This window comes from Akebia trifoliata, chromosome 16 (assembly GCF_017979445.1).
Source record: "Akebia trifoliata isolate Shusen 1 chromosome 16, ASM1797944v1, whole genome shotgun sequence".
NCBI classification, from domain to species: domain Eukaryota; kingdom Viridiplantae; phylum Streptophyta; class Magnoliopsida; order Ranunculales; family Lardizabalaceae; genus Akebia; species Akebia trifoliata.
In genome coordinates, this window is record NC_141390.1 from 27914053 (window position 1) to 27931621 (window position 17569).

The 17569-nt window shown below is 33.7% G+C and overlaps 1 protein-coding gene across 1 annotated transcript; it reads left to right on the forward strand.

Annotated features, from left to right (window-relative positions):
- The first annotated feature begins 13841 nt into the window (after positions 1-13841).
- Positions 13842-17251, forward strand: LOC147383223 (uncharacterized). The gene is made up of 5 exons (XM_086429127.1): positions 13842-14034; positions 14161-14241; positions 16340-16523; positions 16821-16910; positions 17007-17251. Exons 1-5 carry the CDS (start codon positions 13948-13950, stop codon positions 17126-17128), a joined length of 564 nt encoding a protein of 187 aa, XP_086285253.1. The 5' UTR covers positions 13842-13947; the 3' UTR covers positions 17129-17251.
- The last annotated feature ends 318 nt before the right edge of the window (positions 17252-17569 follow it).

Below are 17569 nucleotides of genomic sequence, written 5' to 3' on the forward strand. Positions count from 1 at the left end.
GTTTGGATATGAGCAACATCTACCAATGTCAGTCATAATTAGAAGAAATATTCAAGTTAAAGATCGTAAAAGAGTGAGGAAATACTAAAGTGTGCTTGCATATAGTGAAAGCAGATATGAACTCACTTTCAATGATAAAAGGTTTATGTTATAGACTTACATGAAATGGAGGGATTTGTTGTTGTTGCATGCTCAATTTCCTCTACTTTTCCTCATTTGAGGGGAAGATTGGTTGAAAAAATTGGGTGAACAATTTTTAAGCATGGCTCGGTCAAAATTTGTTGCGATTGCTTAACATCGACACGTAGGCAAGACTAGGTCCAAAATTTTCTGTTTCATACTGCAACTTGGAGGCTCGATCTTGCGGCCCATCTTTTATAACCTAGCGAAAGGAAGTTACTTCTCACCACCCATCGACTACTCTCCATATGGGCCTATGGGCACGTGTGGTTTTAGGTGTCAACTTTCTTGGAGTCTCAATAGATCCAAATACATACTCATGGAGTGCAATTTCAGTAGGGATGGATACAACTTTCAAAGCGATATTATTCATAAAGATAGAGAGATTGGTGGTAGCCAATACCAAATATTTAGGAATTAGGATTATAACTTTTTTGTTTTGTTTTGTTTTGTTGCTAAGCTCTTGAAAATCCTTTCTTGTTCTTAATGCTTGATCATTGAAGGAGACAGAAACTTTTGGTTGAAGAAGAGAATTTTTTTATTGTCCTAGAGGTTGAAAATGAGGGTGTTTAATTCATTTTCTGTTAGCCTTCTAGAATAGAATGAGGTCAAGGGGATGCCACCAATATGAAAACATGAGATATCTCAAATAATCACCAAAAACACAAAGGAATGTGTCTAGTTCACCTATGGGTCTAAATCTCATCTCAGACGTCTCAATATCGTCCACCAATAAGATGGATAGACAAGTCAAACGTATCGGATAAGATTTAAACCATGGTTCATTTGTCTCATTGTTGAACGAGACGACTCAAACGTATCAGAAAACTCGTCCAAGATGACTTGATCTTGTTCATGGATGAGACAAGACGTCAAAATGAGTTTTAAAACCATGAATTAACCAGATTAATCTAGTGAACACGGATTTGAACAAACTTGAATTAACATGACACAACTCGACATAAAATTGAACTTAATTAGGAGCTGATTGAATCAGCAGAACCCAAGTTTTTGAAATAAAGCTTAGATAATGATGTCATGATGATGATGCTGATTCTAAGTTTCCACCACTACTTTAATTCAAGCCATCCAATTAGTGGACCCCTCCAAGATGAGAAAGTTTCAAATGATCACTGTTGAAAAAAAATAGGTTTGTGGTTGACAAAATTTTGGATAATCAGCTTTATAGGGCCAATTAGTTGAACAATGTGATTTATTCTTAAGTATGACCTTGTGTACCCTAAGAATCTAATTTTGAAAACAAAGAACAAAAAGAAGCCTCACATTGTGAGATATGCCCACAAGTTAGTACAAAAACAAGGAGCAAAATCACTACCAAACCCACCAATAGAATTGCAAAAGAAATGCTTGGTGTGTGTGACAACCAAGACAATGTGTTGTTTCAACAAAAAGCTTAAAAAAAGGTTAAAAACCTAATTTTGAGACAAGTACATAATTTAAATAATAAGAACTAGAGAAAAGAGGGACAAGAAAGTACTATTAGCCCTGAAGAAGTGCATTAACAACAACATTGAGGTGTGAGAAGGGGGTAGAGAGAGAGAAACAACCCTAGCAATAGTCAACCTGTGATCCTGAATTTGAGGTCTTTGGGGACATAAAATTTAGTTATTTTAGGTCATTAGGTGTGGATGACGTACTTATTACATGTTCATCAGTCGAAACTTACTCAAACCTAATTGGACGAAAACACCCATATTGTTTTTTCAAACTGAGGTATTTGAGCATCTTAGTGCCCCGACTAATCCTCGGGCACAGGAGTCCCCTCCCCTCACATGCTCCGGGTAATTTCTAGGATAAATCTTGGAAAGTGGTCTCTAAGGTTGATTCGAACTTACAACCTTTGCCTTCCTGAGACGTGATTTTGGCCATCTCACCAATCCTTAAGGGTTAAAATGCCCATATTATATATATATATAGATCAAAAATGTTATATGGCTAATGGATTATGTAGAACTTGAATTGAGGTTCTCATTTAAGTAATGTGGATTGTCGTGACTTGTCAACGCTCTGGAGTTCATGGTCTAGACCAAGGTTACCTAATTCGTTGGTGAGTCACCAAACCAGTTTGTGGTATGATTCACTATCGTCAAATGCAAAGAATTCAATGAACTAAATTTTCCTTGAATTATTTATACACCCCTCCACATGTTGCTAATATTTGAGATGTCTTTCAAAATCTTAAACTAATAGCATGTCCCTTTGACTTTGGTCTTTATTAATAGATTATTGAAAAATGATCAAAATACCCTCACCTCTGTCTGCTCCTACGAATTGGGTTCATTTTTGAGTGGCGAACCATGAATTGCGAACCAGAATTCAAATCGAGCAAACCCATGAGTTAGATAACATAGGTCTAGACCAAGTTTAAAATCAAATTCAATATATAAATTCAGGAACAAGAGATATCTTCGAAATGAAACTCACGTGCGGGTCCACTCGAACATCACATTTGATGAACTACTTATACAATAAATTTTTATTACAATGATGATGATAAACCTAGATTTTCCAATTTTGCGACGGTGAGACAATCTTCATTTTTCCAAATTTAGGTCAACTGTATGAAAGTCAAATTTTCACAAAGTGAGGAATATCTGAATGGAATGAAGCACTTGAGTGCAACTTTTTTCAATGAGAAACCCATGAGATCCAATACATGAGAGACCTTTAGAGAAGTCGGTCCACCACATAGTATGAAATCCACAATTTTAAAACTCTTCAACTTGACTCAAATGTCTAATCGAGTCAAGTCAACTTGAAAACTCTCGACTCGACTCAGACTAGCATATTAATTTTATAAATATTTTAAAATAAAGAAAAATATTATGTATAACAAAATAACTCGGTCAAGTTCTTGACTCGGTATGCATTTTAGAGCCGACTTGTGTTGTAACTTGACAAGTTGGTTCCAACGAGTTTCCTCGAAATCTAATTGAATCGAGTCGAGTCACGTCGACAAGTTTTAAAACTGTGATGTGTGAACAAGTTCCTATGCAATTGGATTGTCAAACATGATAATGGTAAGGGGCCTACTTGAAGGAATACAAGCCATAAGTTTAGACTAACACTATAAATGTGTATTAAGTTTCAAACCTAATAATGAACCTAATGACTAAGGGGAAGGTGTAGGACAAATTATTTATTATTATATTTGAATTTGATCCTCCATGATCTAATTTTGTGGTAACATGGCATCACAAGTGATTAGATGCTGATGGGAGAGTGGGCCCATATCGAATGGTGAAGCGACAGAGGTGATATCGTACGATAGGATATTATAATCGGACGACTTATAATCAAGTACTACCATAAATGGTGATATGGTCCATGCGCAATACACATGTGCATGGGAGCTCTTCATACAAAAGTGTGTGTTATAATAAAAAGTTGGTGTGGCATTGGAAGTTCTCTAAAAGATTTATATAAAAATCTAATGTGGAAATTATACAAAGTTATTAGAAATAATTGGTTTGGTCACAAGTCACAACCCATTGATTTGTCGTTCATCGTTTGTTATTTGATGTGATATGTAATTTCATTAATTGATGTATTATAATAAAAACAAGTTGGTATCCATAAAAAAATCACTAAAAAACATAGTTCTTATCAGCAATCTAAGACATTTGAAATTAAAATTAAACAAATTCTTTCAAAATTGATTGATCCATTGAATTATTTTTTATTTTTTTAATCAAGAAGTTTGTTTTTAACGAGTTTGTTTGATATCATCACCCAAAGACTTTACCAAGTAAAGTAACTGACACTTGTAATATTCATTTTTTTATATTAAATATAAGAATTTCATTAAAGACGAAAAAGATAGAAGGAAGCTGAGGTAGTTCCTAGACAAGCAAGAGAAAAAGAGAAAATCAAAATAAAATAAGAAAAAAAGAAAAAAAAATAAGAGTTACATGTCATACAAAATTCCTATCTGAATACAAAATCTCGAAAGATAATTCCATGAAAATCCCTTCTGAGCTTGGACCAAAAGTATAGAAGACCAAAAATCTCCAAGAACACAATTAAGAGAGAGCTTTCCTTACTTTGGAAAACCCTGATGTTTCTCTCCTTTCAAAGTCCCCAAGCCACGACGAACGAAGGATCATTTATAGATGCCTTCTTCCAAAGGCAAAGGTATTGCAGGTCCACCCTTCCAAGAGTGAGGAGAAAGAATACGGTAAAACCCAATCCATCTGCAATGTTAATTTATTTTTAATTGGTGTGATATTTAATTGTATTAATTGGTGTATTGTAATAAAACTTTGGTGTGTTAATAGAAATTATCAAAGGAAATTTAATTCCCGAGGGCAATTTGGGAAATCTGATTTTAAAATTAAACATTAGTCCTTCAAAATTGGGTTTATCACATGGACACTACAAGCCCTTAATGATCCTCACCTCCCCACAAGACTCTCTGCACCAATCACATTTTTGTCTCCCTCACCATTGTTTTTAATTTCTTATTTATTGGAAACTTTGACTACACACTCTTCTTCACCTTCACCTTCACCTTCACACACCCACATTTGATTATTCTTCTCCTCTCCCTTTAAATACCCTCTTAACTTTACATCCACATTTGATTATTGCTCTTGCACTCTCTCTCATTCATAAGTGTTGGAAGATAGATTTAGAGTCTTGGAAGCTATGTTGATCTCAAGAAGCCAACTTGGGTTTCTTTTAGTGATCTTGTTGAGTACCTCACTTATAGAAAATGGGGTTTTGGGTATAAGATATCTACCAGAGAAGGTTGTAAGGACAGGAGAGTTTCAAGTTTGGAGCAAAATTTCAAACTCTGAAGATGCTGACTTCGTTGCAACAACTCAAAGACTAGTGCCTTCATGTCCTGATCCATTACACAACAGGTAGACCAAACTTAAGAAGATATATCGAATACGAGTAGCAAAGATTCATGGAAGCATCGATCGATAAGGATTTAGAGTGATTGGGTGAGTCAAGATGTTAAAGAGAAGTTTTTCTATTAATTTTGGTATTTCAATCATGTAACATTAGTCATCATTTTTATAAATAAGTGAAATAATTTTTGTCTATTTTTATAAGCTACACTGATGTAAAAATAGAAAAAAAATATATATTGGAAATGTGTAATAATATATTTGGTTGTCGGTGGTATGATATGGACATAATGGAAATTTTTGAGTCACTTTTGTCTTAATTTCGTGACTTTTGTCTTAGAGAAATTTCATCGATGTAAGGATTATAGATTCAAAGTAACTCGTTTTATGATTTCGTTGAAAGTGATTTACAATTTCACTAAGATGTAGGTAATTTTCTCGAATCACATAAATTTTTTTTCATCTTTTTTTCATCACTTTACGTGTTATTGTTATTGTTAGAAGATGATTGAATAAAAACTCATTCATAGATATTTAATGTTTTGAGATCAATGTTTCATTTTTCTCTCGATTGAAAATGGGATATCAAGAGATTGTCGAATTATATAAGATTCTGACTTCTCTTTCACACGAGCAAACACACAGAAAGAGATCTTAGTGATGGATAGTTTTTACTTTTTAGTATCAATGTGTCTTGCGTGTTAAACTAAACTAAATTATTGAATAGAGACTTGAATTACTTTAGGATTGACGACTTGGAATGAATAATACAACTTGTCTTTTTTACTAAACATCTTCCTTTGACTACCATAAATAATGTACTACATGTACAATTAGAAGTTTTAATATAATTTTTCTTGAAACCTAGTCCTTAAGGGGGACTTTTTTTTCATGTATGGGTACGGATATTTCAAAGGGTTATAGTTTTTAATTTTTTTTTGTTGGCCTATGTTGAAAATACTCCCTACCTATAGCCTAATTCACCCCCCCCCCCCCCCCCCCACCTACTCAGAGAGAGAGAGAGACAGAGCGACATGGGCGGTTGGACAGGTTGGAGGGTAAATTCAGGCTCAACCCAAGTAACATAACCCTCAACCCGAGCATCAGGCCTAAGCTCACTAACCTAAAATTAACTTGAGCTTGATATTATAAAATCGGGCTAAGTTCGGGTTAGCCCCAACTTCTTTGTTCTTTCTAAGTCTTCTTCTTGCATAGAAGAACGCAACTGTTGCAAAAACCGGGATTTTAGTAGTAGGCGGCACCCCCTCTTAGTTTTGAGTAGGCGGAACCATTTTGTTTTGGTTCTTCTCCACATTCTTACCGGGTGATTTAGGAATTTGCCTATTATTTTTTCAACTGATATGTTGATATATTAATTTTGTCAAGCGCCCCAACCTTACACGGAACTCCACCTCGAACTAATTCGTGAGCCAAGCGAGCAACCCGCACCTGAGCCACACACATCTTGATTGAGTTGGACTTGTTGAATAACCATGATTTCATTTTGATTAGCAAATAAATTTAATATTTTGAAAAAAAGATATACAAAATAAAAACAAAACTACTAGTAAATAAAATCACATGCAACCTTCAAATTCATCATTGAGAGAATATTTAGGCAAATCATACTAAATCAAAGTTCACAATAACATTAATTAATTGTTCACAAGGCATAATGATATGATGGAATAAAAAATCTATAATTAATATAAAAATATTCATATATTAGTTTATGGAATCAAGTCTGGGTTCAGTTAGGTTGAGATATTCTAACCCAGGCTCAACTCATTTTCTACATAATTCAACCCAGACTCACCAATCTATCAGGTTGAGCCTGGGTTGAATTCGGACCAGCCCACCAATTTGCAGCCCTATACTGTCTCTTGGATGGGCCCATAGCCCAAAATTTATATACAGAAGATGTTGTTTGTCTTTTGATGTAAACGAACTTTAGGATGAGAATAAGTCCATTTATTAGTGATATACCATCTGATTTGACCAGTATTACCAAGAAGCATTAGGGCTGTCAATTGGTCGGGCTGGGCCAGGCCTAAGGATGAAATACCTAAGTCCAAGTCCGGTCCGCAAATATTTGAGTCTATTCGAGCCACAAATTTCGTATTTAAATGTGTATTTTTATTTAAAATACATAATACATTAAAAAAAAAAAAAGTGAATATCGGGCTGGGCCACGGGCTTAGAACTTAAACCTGAACCAAAACCCAAACATGAATCAGGCCTAGCCTCGTCGGTGTTGATATATAAACGGGCCTAGTTACACTACCCAAACCTGGTCCATGCCCGGAAAGGCTTCAGCCGGCCCCATTGATTGGCCTAAGAAGCATGTGACCAAGTTAGGATTCAACAAATTATTTTGTGGGTGTCATGCATTCATAGTTTTAAATCTCGTCCGAGACCGAGACAACTCATTTGATTCATCTCCGTGTCGTCTACCAACGAGACGGATAGACAAGTCAATGTATTAGACAAGATTTAAAACCCAGGTTCATTTTCCTCATTGTGGAAACGTATCGGAAAACTCATCCGAGTGACTCGGTCTCATTCATGGACGAGACAAGACGTCAAAACAAGTTTTAAAACCATCTGTCACTTGATTAATGTGGATAAATTTGAAAATAAATAAGTAAAAATGGAGAAAATTTTGAGTGGAAGATAAGTCGAGAAAAATAGAGTAGAAGGTAGAACAAAAGAATCATCGTCTATTTTTTCAATGAAAATATTAGCTAAAAATTGGCATATTTTGTTACTAGAACCTATTACGATAGACTTAATATATGTACAAAATTTCAATCCCTAATTATGAGTCTAATTAATTAAGGAGAAGGTGCAAAAACTAATGCTTTTGTACCATGGTTGCAATGAACTCATTTTTAGGTAATATCTGCCAAGTGATTAGATGTTCCACGTATGACCGATATCCGATCGAAATGATTTGCTAAAACAAAATAGACTCGTGATTTTCTGACTCCCCCCCTTTGACGTACTCCCCCATACTCTCCTGAAATGGCATGTACTAGAACCATAGATTTCCTCAAGATACACAACTGCACATCTCCATAAATATGTGCAGCAGTTGTGTATCCCAAGGAAATCTATGATTTTAGCACATGCCACGTCATGAGAGTATGGGTGAGTATTTCAGAAGTGGGGGAGGGACAGAAGCTTCAAATTATGTGACTTAAATAACTTTCATAATATTTCTAAGATAATGAATCCATGGGCCAAGGACTGTCAATGGATCGGATCCGATAATTTCGAGTTTGGATTGATTATTTGGATTCCAATAAGGATCCAATCCGATGAGATTTTGATCCAATAATATGTTAGAAAGTTTGTAAATTATTTTATATATTTATTGAAACGTATACACTTGATTTATATTTTAAATACAAAAATTGGGTTTTGCCCAATCCGATTGTTAATGGGCTGGATTTGGATCCTAATATTGAGATCTGATAAAAGTCGATCCGATCCGTTGCCAGTCCTACATGGACCAAATAAACCACAACTTTTAATATAATTAGCCAAATGTTCAAACAAGTTATTTCCCAAAACGCACCTCAAGCATTTCCATTGAATGAGAAATTCTGTAGCAAAGATTTTTCAGGAAGAACTTCCATTGAAAGCAAACAAAAACAAAAACAAAAACAAAAACATTCCCAAATCATAGTGTTTAACCTTTAGAATTTTGGTAATTGCCGAGGGCAATCTAGGAAATGTTATTAATTTTAAAATAAAATAAAAAACTTACAAATTGGGTTGTCACATGGAAATCAATAGATATTGTTGTCCTAGAGAAGACTTTATGTTCCAATCACATTTTTGTCTACCTCGCATTTTTATTTTTATTTTGAGTTTTCTAACCTTAACTGTTGTAGGATTCATAGTTAATAATATTTATTGGATTTTGTTGGGAGTTGGGAGCAAGATTTGAATTCAAAATCTTTTTTTTAGTATGATTGGTGTAAGGTTTTTCAATTTTTGGTGAAACCTTAGCTAAAAAAACATTTTTCTTATTTGTGATAGTTGAAAAGTCAAAAATTCTTTGATTTACGTTCTCTTGAGAGTTGTAGAGGACTCTCTAAAATGTTCACACTCAACTTATATATGTTCTCACTCTATTACTTGCTTGAGTGTGAGTGAGAAAGAGAGTGGGACTCACGTGCACATAGGGGCCAAGGCAGCATGAGACTATAAATCATTGTGTTTGGAGTCAACTCGTCGAAAAACTTTAGTGCATATGTGTGCTTGCGATGTCCGCGTGGGGGAATACAAATCTTAGATGTTTAACCCACATGTGGGTGCTCATGAAAGATCCATTTTACTTAAAGATCTTATATCAACCGCTAATCTATCTAACCGTTAGAATTAATGTTTGTTGATCGTTTGGATCCTATAACATTAAAAAACAAGTCAATTAAGGTCCAAACGTCTCTCTCTTTAATCCATTGAATCTTTAGGTTTTAATTGTTATAAAAAAGAAGTGTGCCATAGAGTTCTATATGTAAAAATATAGACTGCAAACAGAAACATTGTTATGATTTTATTCTTTTTATGTTCTTCTAATTTTTAGTATTTGTACATTGATTTATTCGATCGAGTTCGTCGAAGATCTGTTATTTTCAAGTACACGGTTAACAGATTTGTGACTGTTAAATTTTGGAAATCAATCGCCTAAGACCAATTGCATTGTGGATATCATCATAAAGGGGTGAAATTGATTTTAAAGACAACGACTTCTTTGTGCCTTAGGCACTCAATCAAACGGATAAGTTCATTCTAACTATTATTACTGTCTAATTTAACATAACTTATTTTTATTCAGATTTATACATTAGGTCTAATACAAACAATTGTTTGTTTGATTACCCACATTTTGATTATTCTTCCATTCTTTCTTTAAATATAATCTTGCACTCTCTCAATCAAAAGAATTGAAAGAAAGATTTAGATCCTGTTTAGATGCACATTAAAAAAATAATTTTCTGACTTTTAAAAGTTAAAAAGTCTGTTTGGATTCATTTAAAAAAAATAAAAAACCTTTACTTTTTAAAAAGAAAAAGGAAACTACTTTCTAAAAGTTATTTTCTTCCTAGCTATTTTCTACTTTCTATCCAAACGGGATCTTTAAATATATGGAAGTTTTTTTAATCTCAAGAAACCAACTTGTGTCTCTCATTTATAAAAAATGGGGCCATGGCTCTTAGATATTTACAAAAGAAGGTTGCAAGCACATAGGAATTTCAAGTTTGGGTTAAATTTTCTAGGTTTGAAGATGGTGACTTTGTTGCAACAACCCAAAGAAAAGTACCTACATCTCCTTACCCACTTTATCAGTAGATTAAACTAGGAAGATGGATTGAATTCGACTAGCAAAGGTGCATGGAATTTCAATTATGTAACATTAGTCATGATTTTTAAAAATAAGTGAAGAATTTTTGCCTACTTTTATAAGTTATATTGATGTAAAAGTAGAAAAAATTTTGGACTTATGTAATAATGTATCTTGTTGATGGTGTTGCAAAAGACTAAAAAAATGAGTATAAACTCATTGAGAAACATTCAATATTTGAAATCAATGTTTTATTTTTCTCTTGATCAAAAATGAGATATTTGTACTAGATCCCTCACACTGGCAAACACACATACACACACAAAAAAATTTAAGAGTGAGTCATGGGTGTAAAATAATCTTAAAATATATATAGGGTCATGTTCGACAGTCAACACCTTTGTCCTATACGACTTAAAAGTTTTTTTGTGATAGAAAATGGTTTAGAATTGTGGATCGTCGATTTTTTTACAGTTAGTTTGTAAATCATTTTTAATGGGGGTTGAAGTTTTAGATTTGGCTGATTTTTTGTGAGGATGATCTCTATAACTTTTAACTCGCATAAGACGAATTTTGACTCCCAACATTGTGTATATATATAAACATATCTTACACCATTCAATTCCCTGAGGTTAAACCTTCATCTTTGCACCAACAAATCTAGTGGTGTTCCTCTCTAATAATCAACTATCACCGTATGCTCTTGGTTCTCCTTCTAATTCCTTTTTAACTCTTATGAGATATTTTGATATGTGTGAATCAATAAGCAAACTGTATTTGAAATGTATTGTTAAGAGATAATTACCAAAACGTGACCAACTTTTGACGTAATTCCCATTCCGACTCATCGTTCATTTTAATCCTAAAAACATGCCTAGTGAGATCGTAGGTTTTTTTAAAGTGACGATTTTGTTGATAAAAAGTAGCAAGATCGCCACTTTTATAAACTGGTGAAATTGTCACTTTAAAAAACCTATGATCTCTCTAAGCATGTTTTCGGAATTAAAATGATAAGTGAGCTAGAATCATAATTTCATCATATTTAGCTCATGAAATTGTAATTCACCTATTGTTAAACTACTACCCAAAAGAGAGAGACCTATTAGATAGTGGATGTACAAAATTAAATACAATGGTGTTGGATTTGTTGAAACGTATAAGACTTGATTAGTGGCTAATGAACTTATGCCAACTTATGGAGCTGACCATAAAGAGGCTTTTGTCCCAGTAGCAAAAAATGAATACTTTTTGGGTCCTTGTGTCTATGGTTGCCAATTTGATTTGCCTTATATCAGATGTGTCCTATTGTTTCCCATCTTCTATGTTATCTTTCTTCTAAAGTTGGGTCATCAGTGGAAGAAGTATTAATCTTCGAATCTTGTGATTTTTAATTGTTTTTGCTATATGTTGGGGCATTTGGATTCTAGAAAGAGGTGAATAACAAGATCTTCAATGAGAAAGAGCTTCAATTACACAAAGTCATCTTGGAAATTTTGGATTTTATTTTCCTGTGGAACAAGTCTTTTGATGATTTTAGAAACTACTTTTTTTCATGGTTTTGTTTGTAGATGGGACTAGATCTCCTTGTGTTTTATAGCATTGTAATCTTGTATTTTTTTTTTGTTGTTAGTTTCTCTTTTTGTAGAACAGTCTTTTTGGCCTCTCCTTCCCCCCCATTATATATATAATTTGCAACATACATAGTGTCAATCTTAGTATATCAAGACACATTTTTAAGTGTCACGTTTCCATTATAGATGAAGTACTATATATCCTCCTATACAGGGGTGGATTTACATTGGGGCAGTGGCGACACTTACCTCATAAGAATTTTCAAAATCAAAGAATTTATGAGTTATTATGACAAATAATAATAATAGATAATAAAATTTGTTACTATTGCCACAAAAAAAAAAAAAAAAAAAAAAATCTATCTTAATTGTCGTTACAAATAATTTTTCACTTTTGATTGCCTCCACATGAACAAAAATCCTTACTCTGCCCCTACATCTATAACTATCAGTGTCCATAGAAAATATGACCTATAGATTCATATTTTTTTTTAAATATTAATTAAAGAGACATTATTATAATGTAATTTTATGGGGGATATTGATTAGTCCCATTGACATGTTTTAATGGACTTTGTTCCCTCTAAATCATAATAAGTAATTTTAATGGCTTGAAAAAGTTAAAATTAATTATTTTATGAAGTGAAAATGACACTTGTAGAGATAGCTTTTAGATGAACAAACATAAATCAACTTCTTTTATTAAAAAAAAAATAAGGAAAACGAAATATAGCAGTAAAAGGATGAGTGTTTAGTGTGGTAAGCATTCGTGGAGTTGGAGAAAGTGGACACGAAGAGCATTACGTGAACCACATTAATTGCAACAACTGAGCCAAGAGGGGGTTTACCGAACCCAACCCAAACCAATCCACGTCCCTTACCTATCTCACACGTGTCAAGGAGATTCATCTGACTATTTTACCAAAATGCCCCTTGATGATATTTTAAACTATGATGAAATCCCTTGCTTCATGCAATATAGACTCCACCTTATTCTACCATTGAAATGACTATCATATCCTTTGATTTAGGGTTATTGTGAACTCATACCGTCTCATGCGATACCCACTTGGGTGGGGGCTTAACGGTAAGACGTAATAATAAGGGTTTGCTCTCCTTGGTCGTGAGTTCGAAACTGAGTAATTACAAACTCCCCGTATTTAAATTGGAACATGTGGTTGTGGACTCTGCATGAGTCCCGAAGTACTTATAGTCTCACCAATGTGAGGATTTTCACTAGATCACACTCCCCCCACCCCACCCTCATAAAACAAAAAAAAAATCCTAAGCGGTGACTAAGGAAACCAATCACAAAATTGGTTTAAATTATAAAAAATGGATTGATTGGGCCAAAGTAGATGGTAATTGTCATGTTCTTTTGGATAGATAAGGAAACATGGCAAATAACCCATAGCAATGCTATTGAATTGGAGTTGCTATGGAACTAGTCTATCGTTGTGTATAAGTTTCATTGGACTCTCAAGTCATCCATGCATAATGTATAATTTAAGTCTTCATTATCTCAAAGATCTCAATGGAGTTGGGACGAAGTGATACTCGACATACAAACAAACGTGTTCTACACCTAGTTATCTATGGCGTAATTTATGTTCAAAGACTACTTCATGATTCATGGAATCTTGTAATTCATACCAAGTATCGTATTGTAATATGTTATTCAATGCCAGAATTGAGATAAGGGTAACTTAGTAATTGTATTAAAAATAATAAATTCGTGGTGAGTCACAAATGTAAGTTAGGAAGTGTGTAAATCTTGTAGCAAATCAAGGTCAATTTTGTAAAACCAATTTCAAATTAATATTCTCTTTCCTTAGGTTATGTTGCAGGTAAGAAGTTGGGAGTTCAACAGCTTCTCTCCTCACTTAACCAAGAATAATATACTCTCTCTCTCTCTCTCTCTCTCTCTCTGTATATATATATATCTGATCTATCCTCTATCCATCTAATGGAGTTAATGGAAGAAAACGGGGAGGTGGGGTTTGAAGAGGGAAGGCTCCCCACACATGTTCTTGATGAAGCATTTGAACCAAAGGTTCTCATCTCATGCCCAACTTCTACTACTTTTTATTCTTTGTTCCCATAATTGTTCTAATATAGTTGACTTTTATTGAGTTTTTTTATTTCATCTTATGTTCTTTTGAATTTCGAATTTTTCAAGAACTATTTGTGGCCTCAACATCACCACCAGCTCCAACTTAATGGTGTCCACACTTCTTTGGATGCAGTCCCAATACTTCAGGTACCTTCTTTCTTTCCCCTTGTTTAATTGTGTGTGTGTGTGTGTGTGTGTGAGAGAGAGAGAGAGAGAGAGAGAGAGAGAGTGGTGTCAATGGATAGTCTAAAATTCGAATCTGATTCAAATTCGAATTCGAAAAATCGGATATTATCCAAAATTTTTGGATATCGGATTTGAATTCAGATAATTTTATATATTCAAATCTTTTTCAGATACGGATTCAAATACTAACATTTCGAATTTGATAATATCCAATTCAAAATAATATATAATATATATTATTTTATTTGATTAATTTTTTATATAAATAATATAACATATAATAAGTTTTTTCTAATAATGAAAAATCGGTTGGATAAGGAAAAATTATGTATTTTTTTATATACAAATTATTCGAATTCTAATAAGATATTATCCGATATCCAATAAGGTAATCGGATTCGAATTTAAATTCGAATATCAGATAAAAATTTTGGATTTGGATTTGAATACTGCTATATCTAAACTGATATAAGTAAGCCCTGAAATGAATTTTGTCCTAATGTTAATGTGATTGGTTGAAAGAATTTTTTGAGTAGGCTATGATTTGCACTAAGAGATGAAGTATTATGGGTTTTGGACTTTTGGTCATGTAGTGGGTGACTAGTATTTAAGCAAGTTAATATATATATATATATATATATATATGTGCGAGCAAATTTACAGATGGCCCCATAGAAATTATACACACCTCATAAACCCCATAACTTTAAGAATCGTGATAATCTGACTTACCAACGTGGCGTATTCAATGGACACCCCTGACGTGACATGTTCAAAATCATAGATCTACACGCCTTGCGATACACAACTGCACTTCCCCATAAAAAGGTATCCTGAGGGAATGGTGTATCCCAATACGTATAAATTTACGATTTTCGAACATGTCACATCAGGGGTGTTGATTGAGTATGCCACGTGGGTAAGTCAGATTATCACGAAATGAATCAGGGTCAAGTAAGGTGTAGCCGTTCTTATTCTATAGGAACGTCATTTACGTGACACATTTTGATTGGAATTCTAAACACATTTGATTCCTAACCAAGCTGTTTCCTACATGGCATGTAGTTTGATGTATAAAAAGGTGCCCCGTGTGAGTGATAGTCCCTCATAGCCTGAGTATCATGATCTTGGACTTTACATAAATTTGGGGCAAGCCTCACCTTACGAGCCAATTTTGCGAGGATGAGTTAGGCCCATGGGCATTTACATGGTATCAGAATGAATAACCACACGCATGTAGGAGACACGTTACACGTGAGGGGGAGTGTGAGCAATAGGGAAACCATATTGAAATGTGACTCATCTTTATTAATTACTTCCCCCGCTTCCTACAAATGCTAGAAACAAAAAATCGACTAAGGATTTTTGAAGATTACACTTTACAAAAAGGATACTTTTGTACTTTTGACAATTAAGCAACATGGTCGTAAGTTACAATTTTCTTGGTTTTTTACTAAAATGATTATGATTATCTTAAATTTAAATATAAAAGTAGAGGCATTTTAAGGCCACTCAAATTTTGAAACCACTTCTACTCGACCATCTCTCATTATAATAGTACATATAATTACCAAAAAATTCGCTCCTAGCTATGCTAGCATTTCCTCTGCAACTCATTTTTCGTTTCTCCAGGAAGAAAATTTTATTAGTGGAACAAGAACTCGATTCTCTATAACTTAGAAACTTATTTCCCAAATGAATGAAAACATGCAAGGAACTTTCTCTACGATTTTTACGTAGACTAGCTAGTTGGTTAAGCAGGTCAATTTCACACAAAAAATTAATCTCTCATATCCACTACAACTAAGTGATCTTTGATCTAGGTGGGAAAATGATTTTCTCAGAACATGCGATTTGCAAGTGTTTGATTGTACATTTTCACTAAAAAATCATTCTCCTAGCAAAGTGATTTTCTTCACTAGTAGGAGTTTTTTTTTTTTGTTCCATCGATCCAGATTGTTTGTTGTACTTGGATTTCACACTACAAATGGTATCTTTTGGGCTCCTAATTTGACTCAAGATAATAAGTATTGTATTTTATGTGTAATTGTAAATGTAGCATCACAATTCCCTCCCAAAATCCATCTCAAAATCACATTCGAGACCGAGTGTTCAAGCAATTCGGGCATCTGGGGGGCCAGGAATGCAGGCTTTCTTTCTTGAATCCGGTGAAAGATCGTGTGGGACTGGATTTTTCCTCCCTCGGAGAGCTGGTGTCAACTTCCAACCAAGCAATAAACCTGGTAAAAACTGTAATCCCTTCGAGTCTAACTTAATTCAATCTTATAGGATAATTCCAATATTAGCTTAAATAGGTATATTTGGAAAGAATAATGCTGAAGTGACTTCAAGATTGTACCTCACATCGCACATCTTGACGTGAAAGTGTATGGGAATCATAGATGCTTTTCATCGAGATCAATCTTGAGGTCACTCTAGCACGACTCATTTAAAAAACACTTGAGAGTGAAAATAACACCTATTAATTAATCAATGATGCAATTGAAACATTAAGAATAACTTTTATACTTGGTTTGTAGCTTATTCTCCGGTGCTGATCCCTAGGCGTGTAATTGAAGCCTTGAACCTTGACGTGCATGCGTTAGGCTCTCACCTCACTCCTCGACGAGGTTGGATATCAAAGCTATCTTGTTTTCGTTAAATTAAGTAATGAGCTCAACTTGATCTGAACTAAAGTTTATTGTCTCAATCATATTTATTTGCAGATCTAAACAATGATCAAAGATATAGGGGTCGAGATTCGAGTTGCAACGAAGATGGTGGTGATGTCATCGAGAGCATTACAACTTCCCCAGATATATTTCTTCCAAAAGAATGGAGTTATTAAGCTCAAAAGAGCAAGAAACAGCTACTCTTGAAGTGATCTAAAATGATATAACAAATGTGTTGTACTTGAAAATTAAATAAAACAATATTGCTACAAAGAATAATGGCACGATTTGTTTTTCTATTATTTTGTATATTAAATCAATGAGAAGAAAATAAATAATTTTATTTATTTATTTATTTTTTGACGTTTGAGATCTGCGAACAGTTTAAAGAAGAAATTAAGCACGTATGAACGAATTCAAAATGATTGATAAAAAAGGGAATTCAAAACATTAAGAACTAAGTTTTTCAAACTTTGATGGGATGAGACAATTTAGCGTTTTATTTATTTTGCTTAACTTGAATGCCATCTAGAAATTCTTTTTATGTACACGTAAGGCTAGAAAACTTACAAAAATGATGAATAAACTTCCTAATTAAAGTTAATTATGTAAAAAAA

Bases quoted from the DNA above. Each gene is read 5' to 3' on its own strand.
- LOC147383223 (XM_086429127.1), top strand. From the start codon at position 13,948: ATGGAGTTAATGGAAGAAAACGGGGAGGTGGGGTTTGAAGAGGGAAGG. The intron at 16,524-16,820 runs GTAAAAACTGTA...CTTGGTTTGTAG, and splicing joins CCAACCAAGCAATAAACCTG to CTTATTCTCCGGTGCTGATC. The intron at 16,911-17,006 runs GTTGGATATCAA...ATTTATTTGCAG, and splicing joins TCACCTCACTCCTCGACGAG to ATCTAAACAATGATCAAAGA.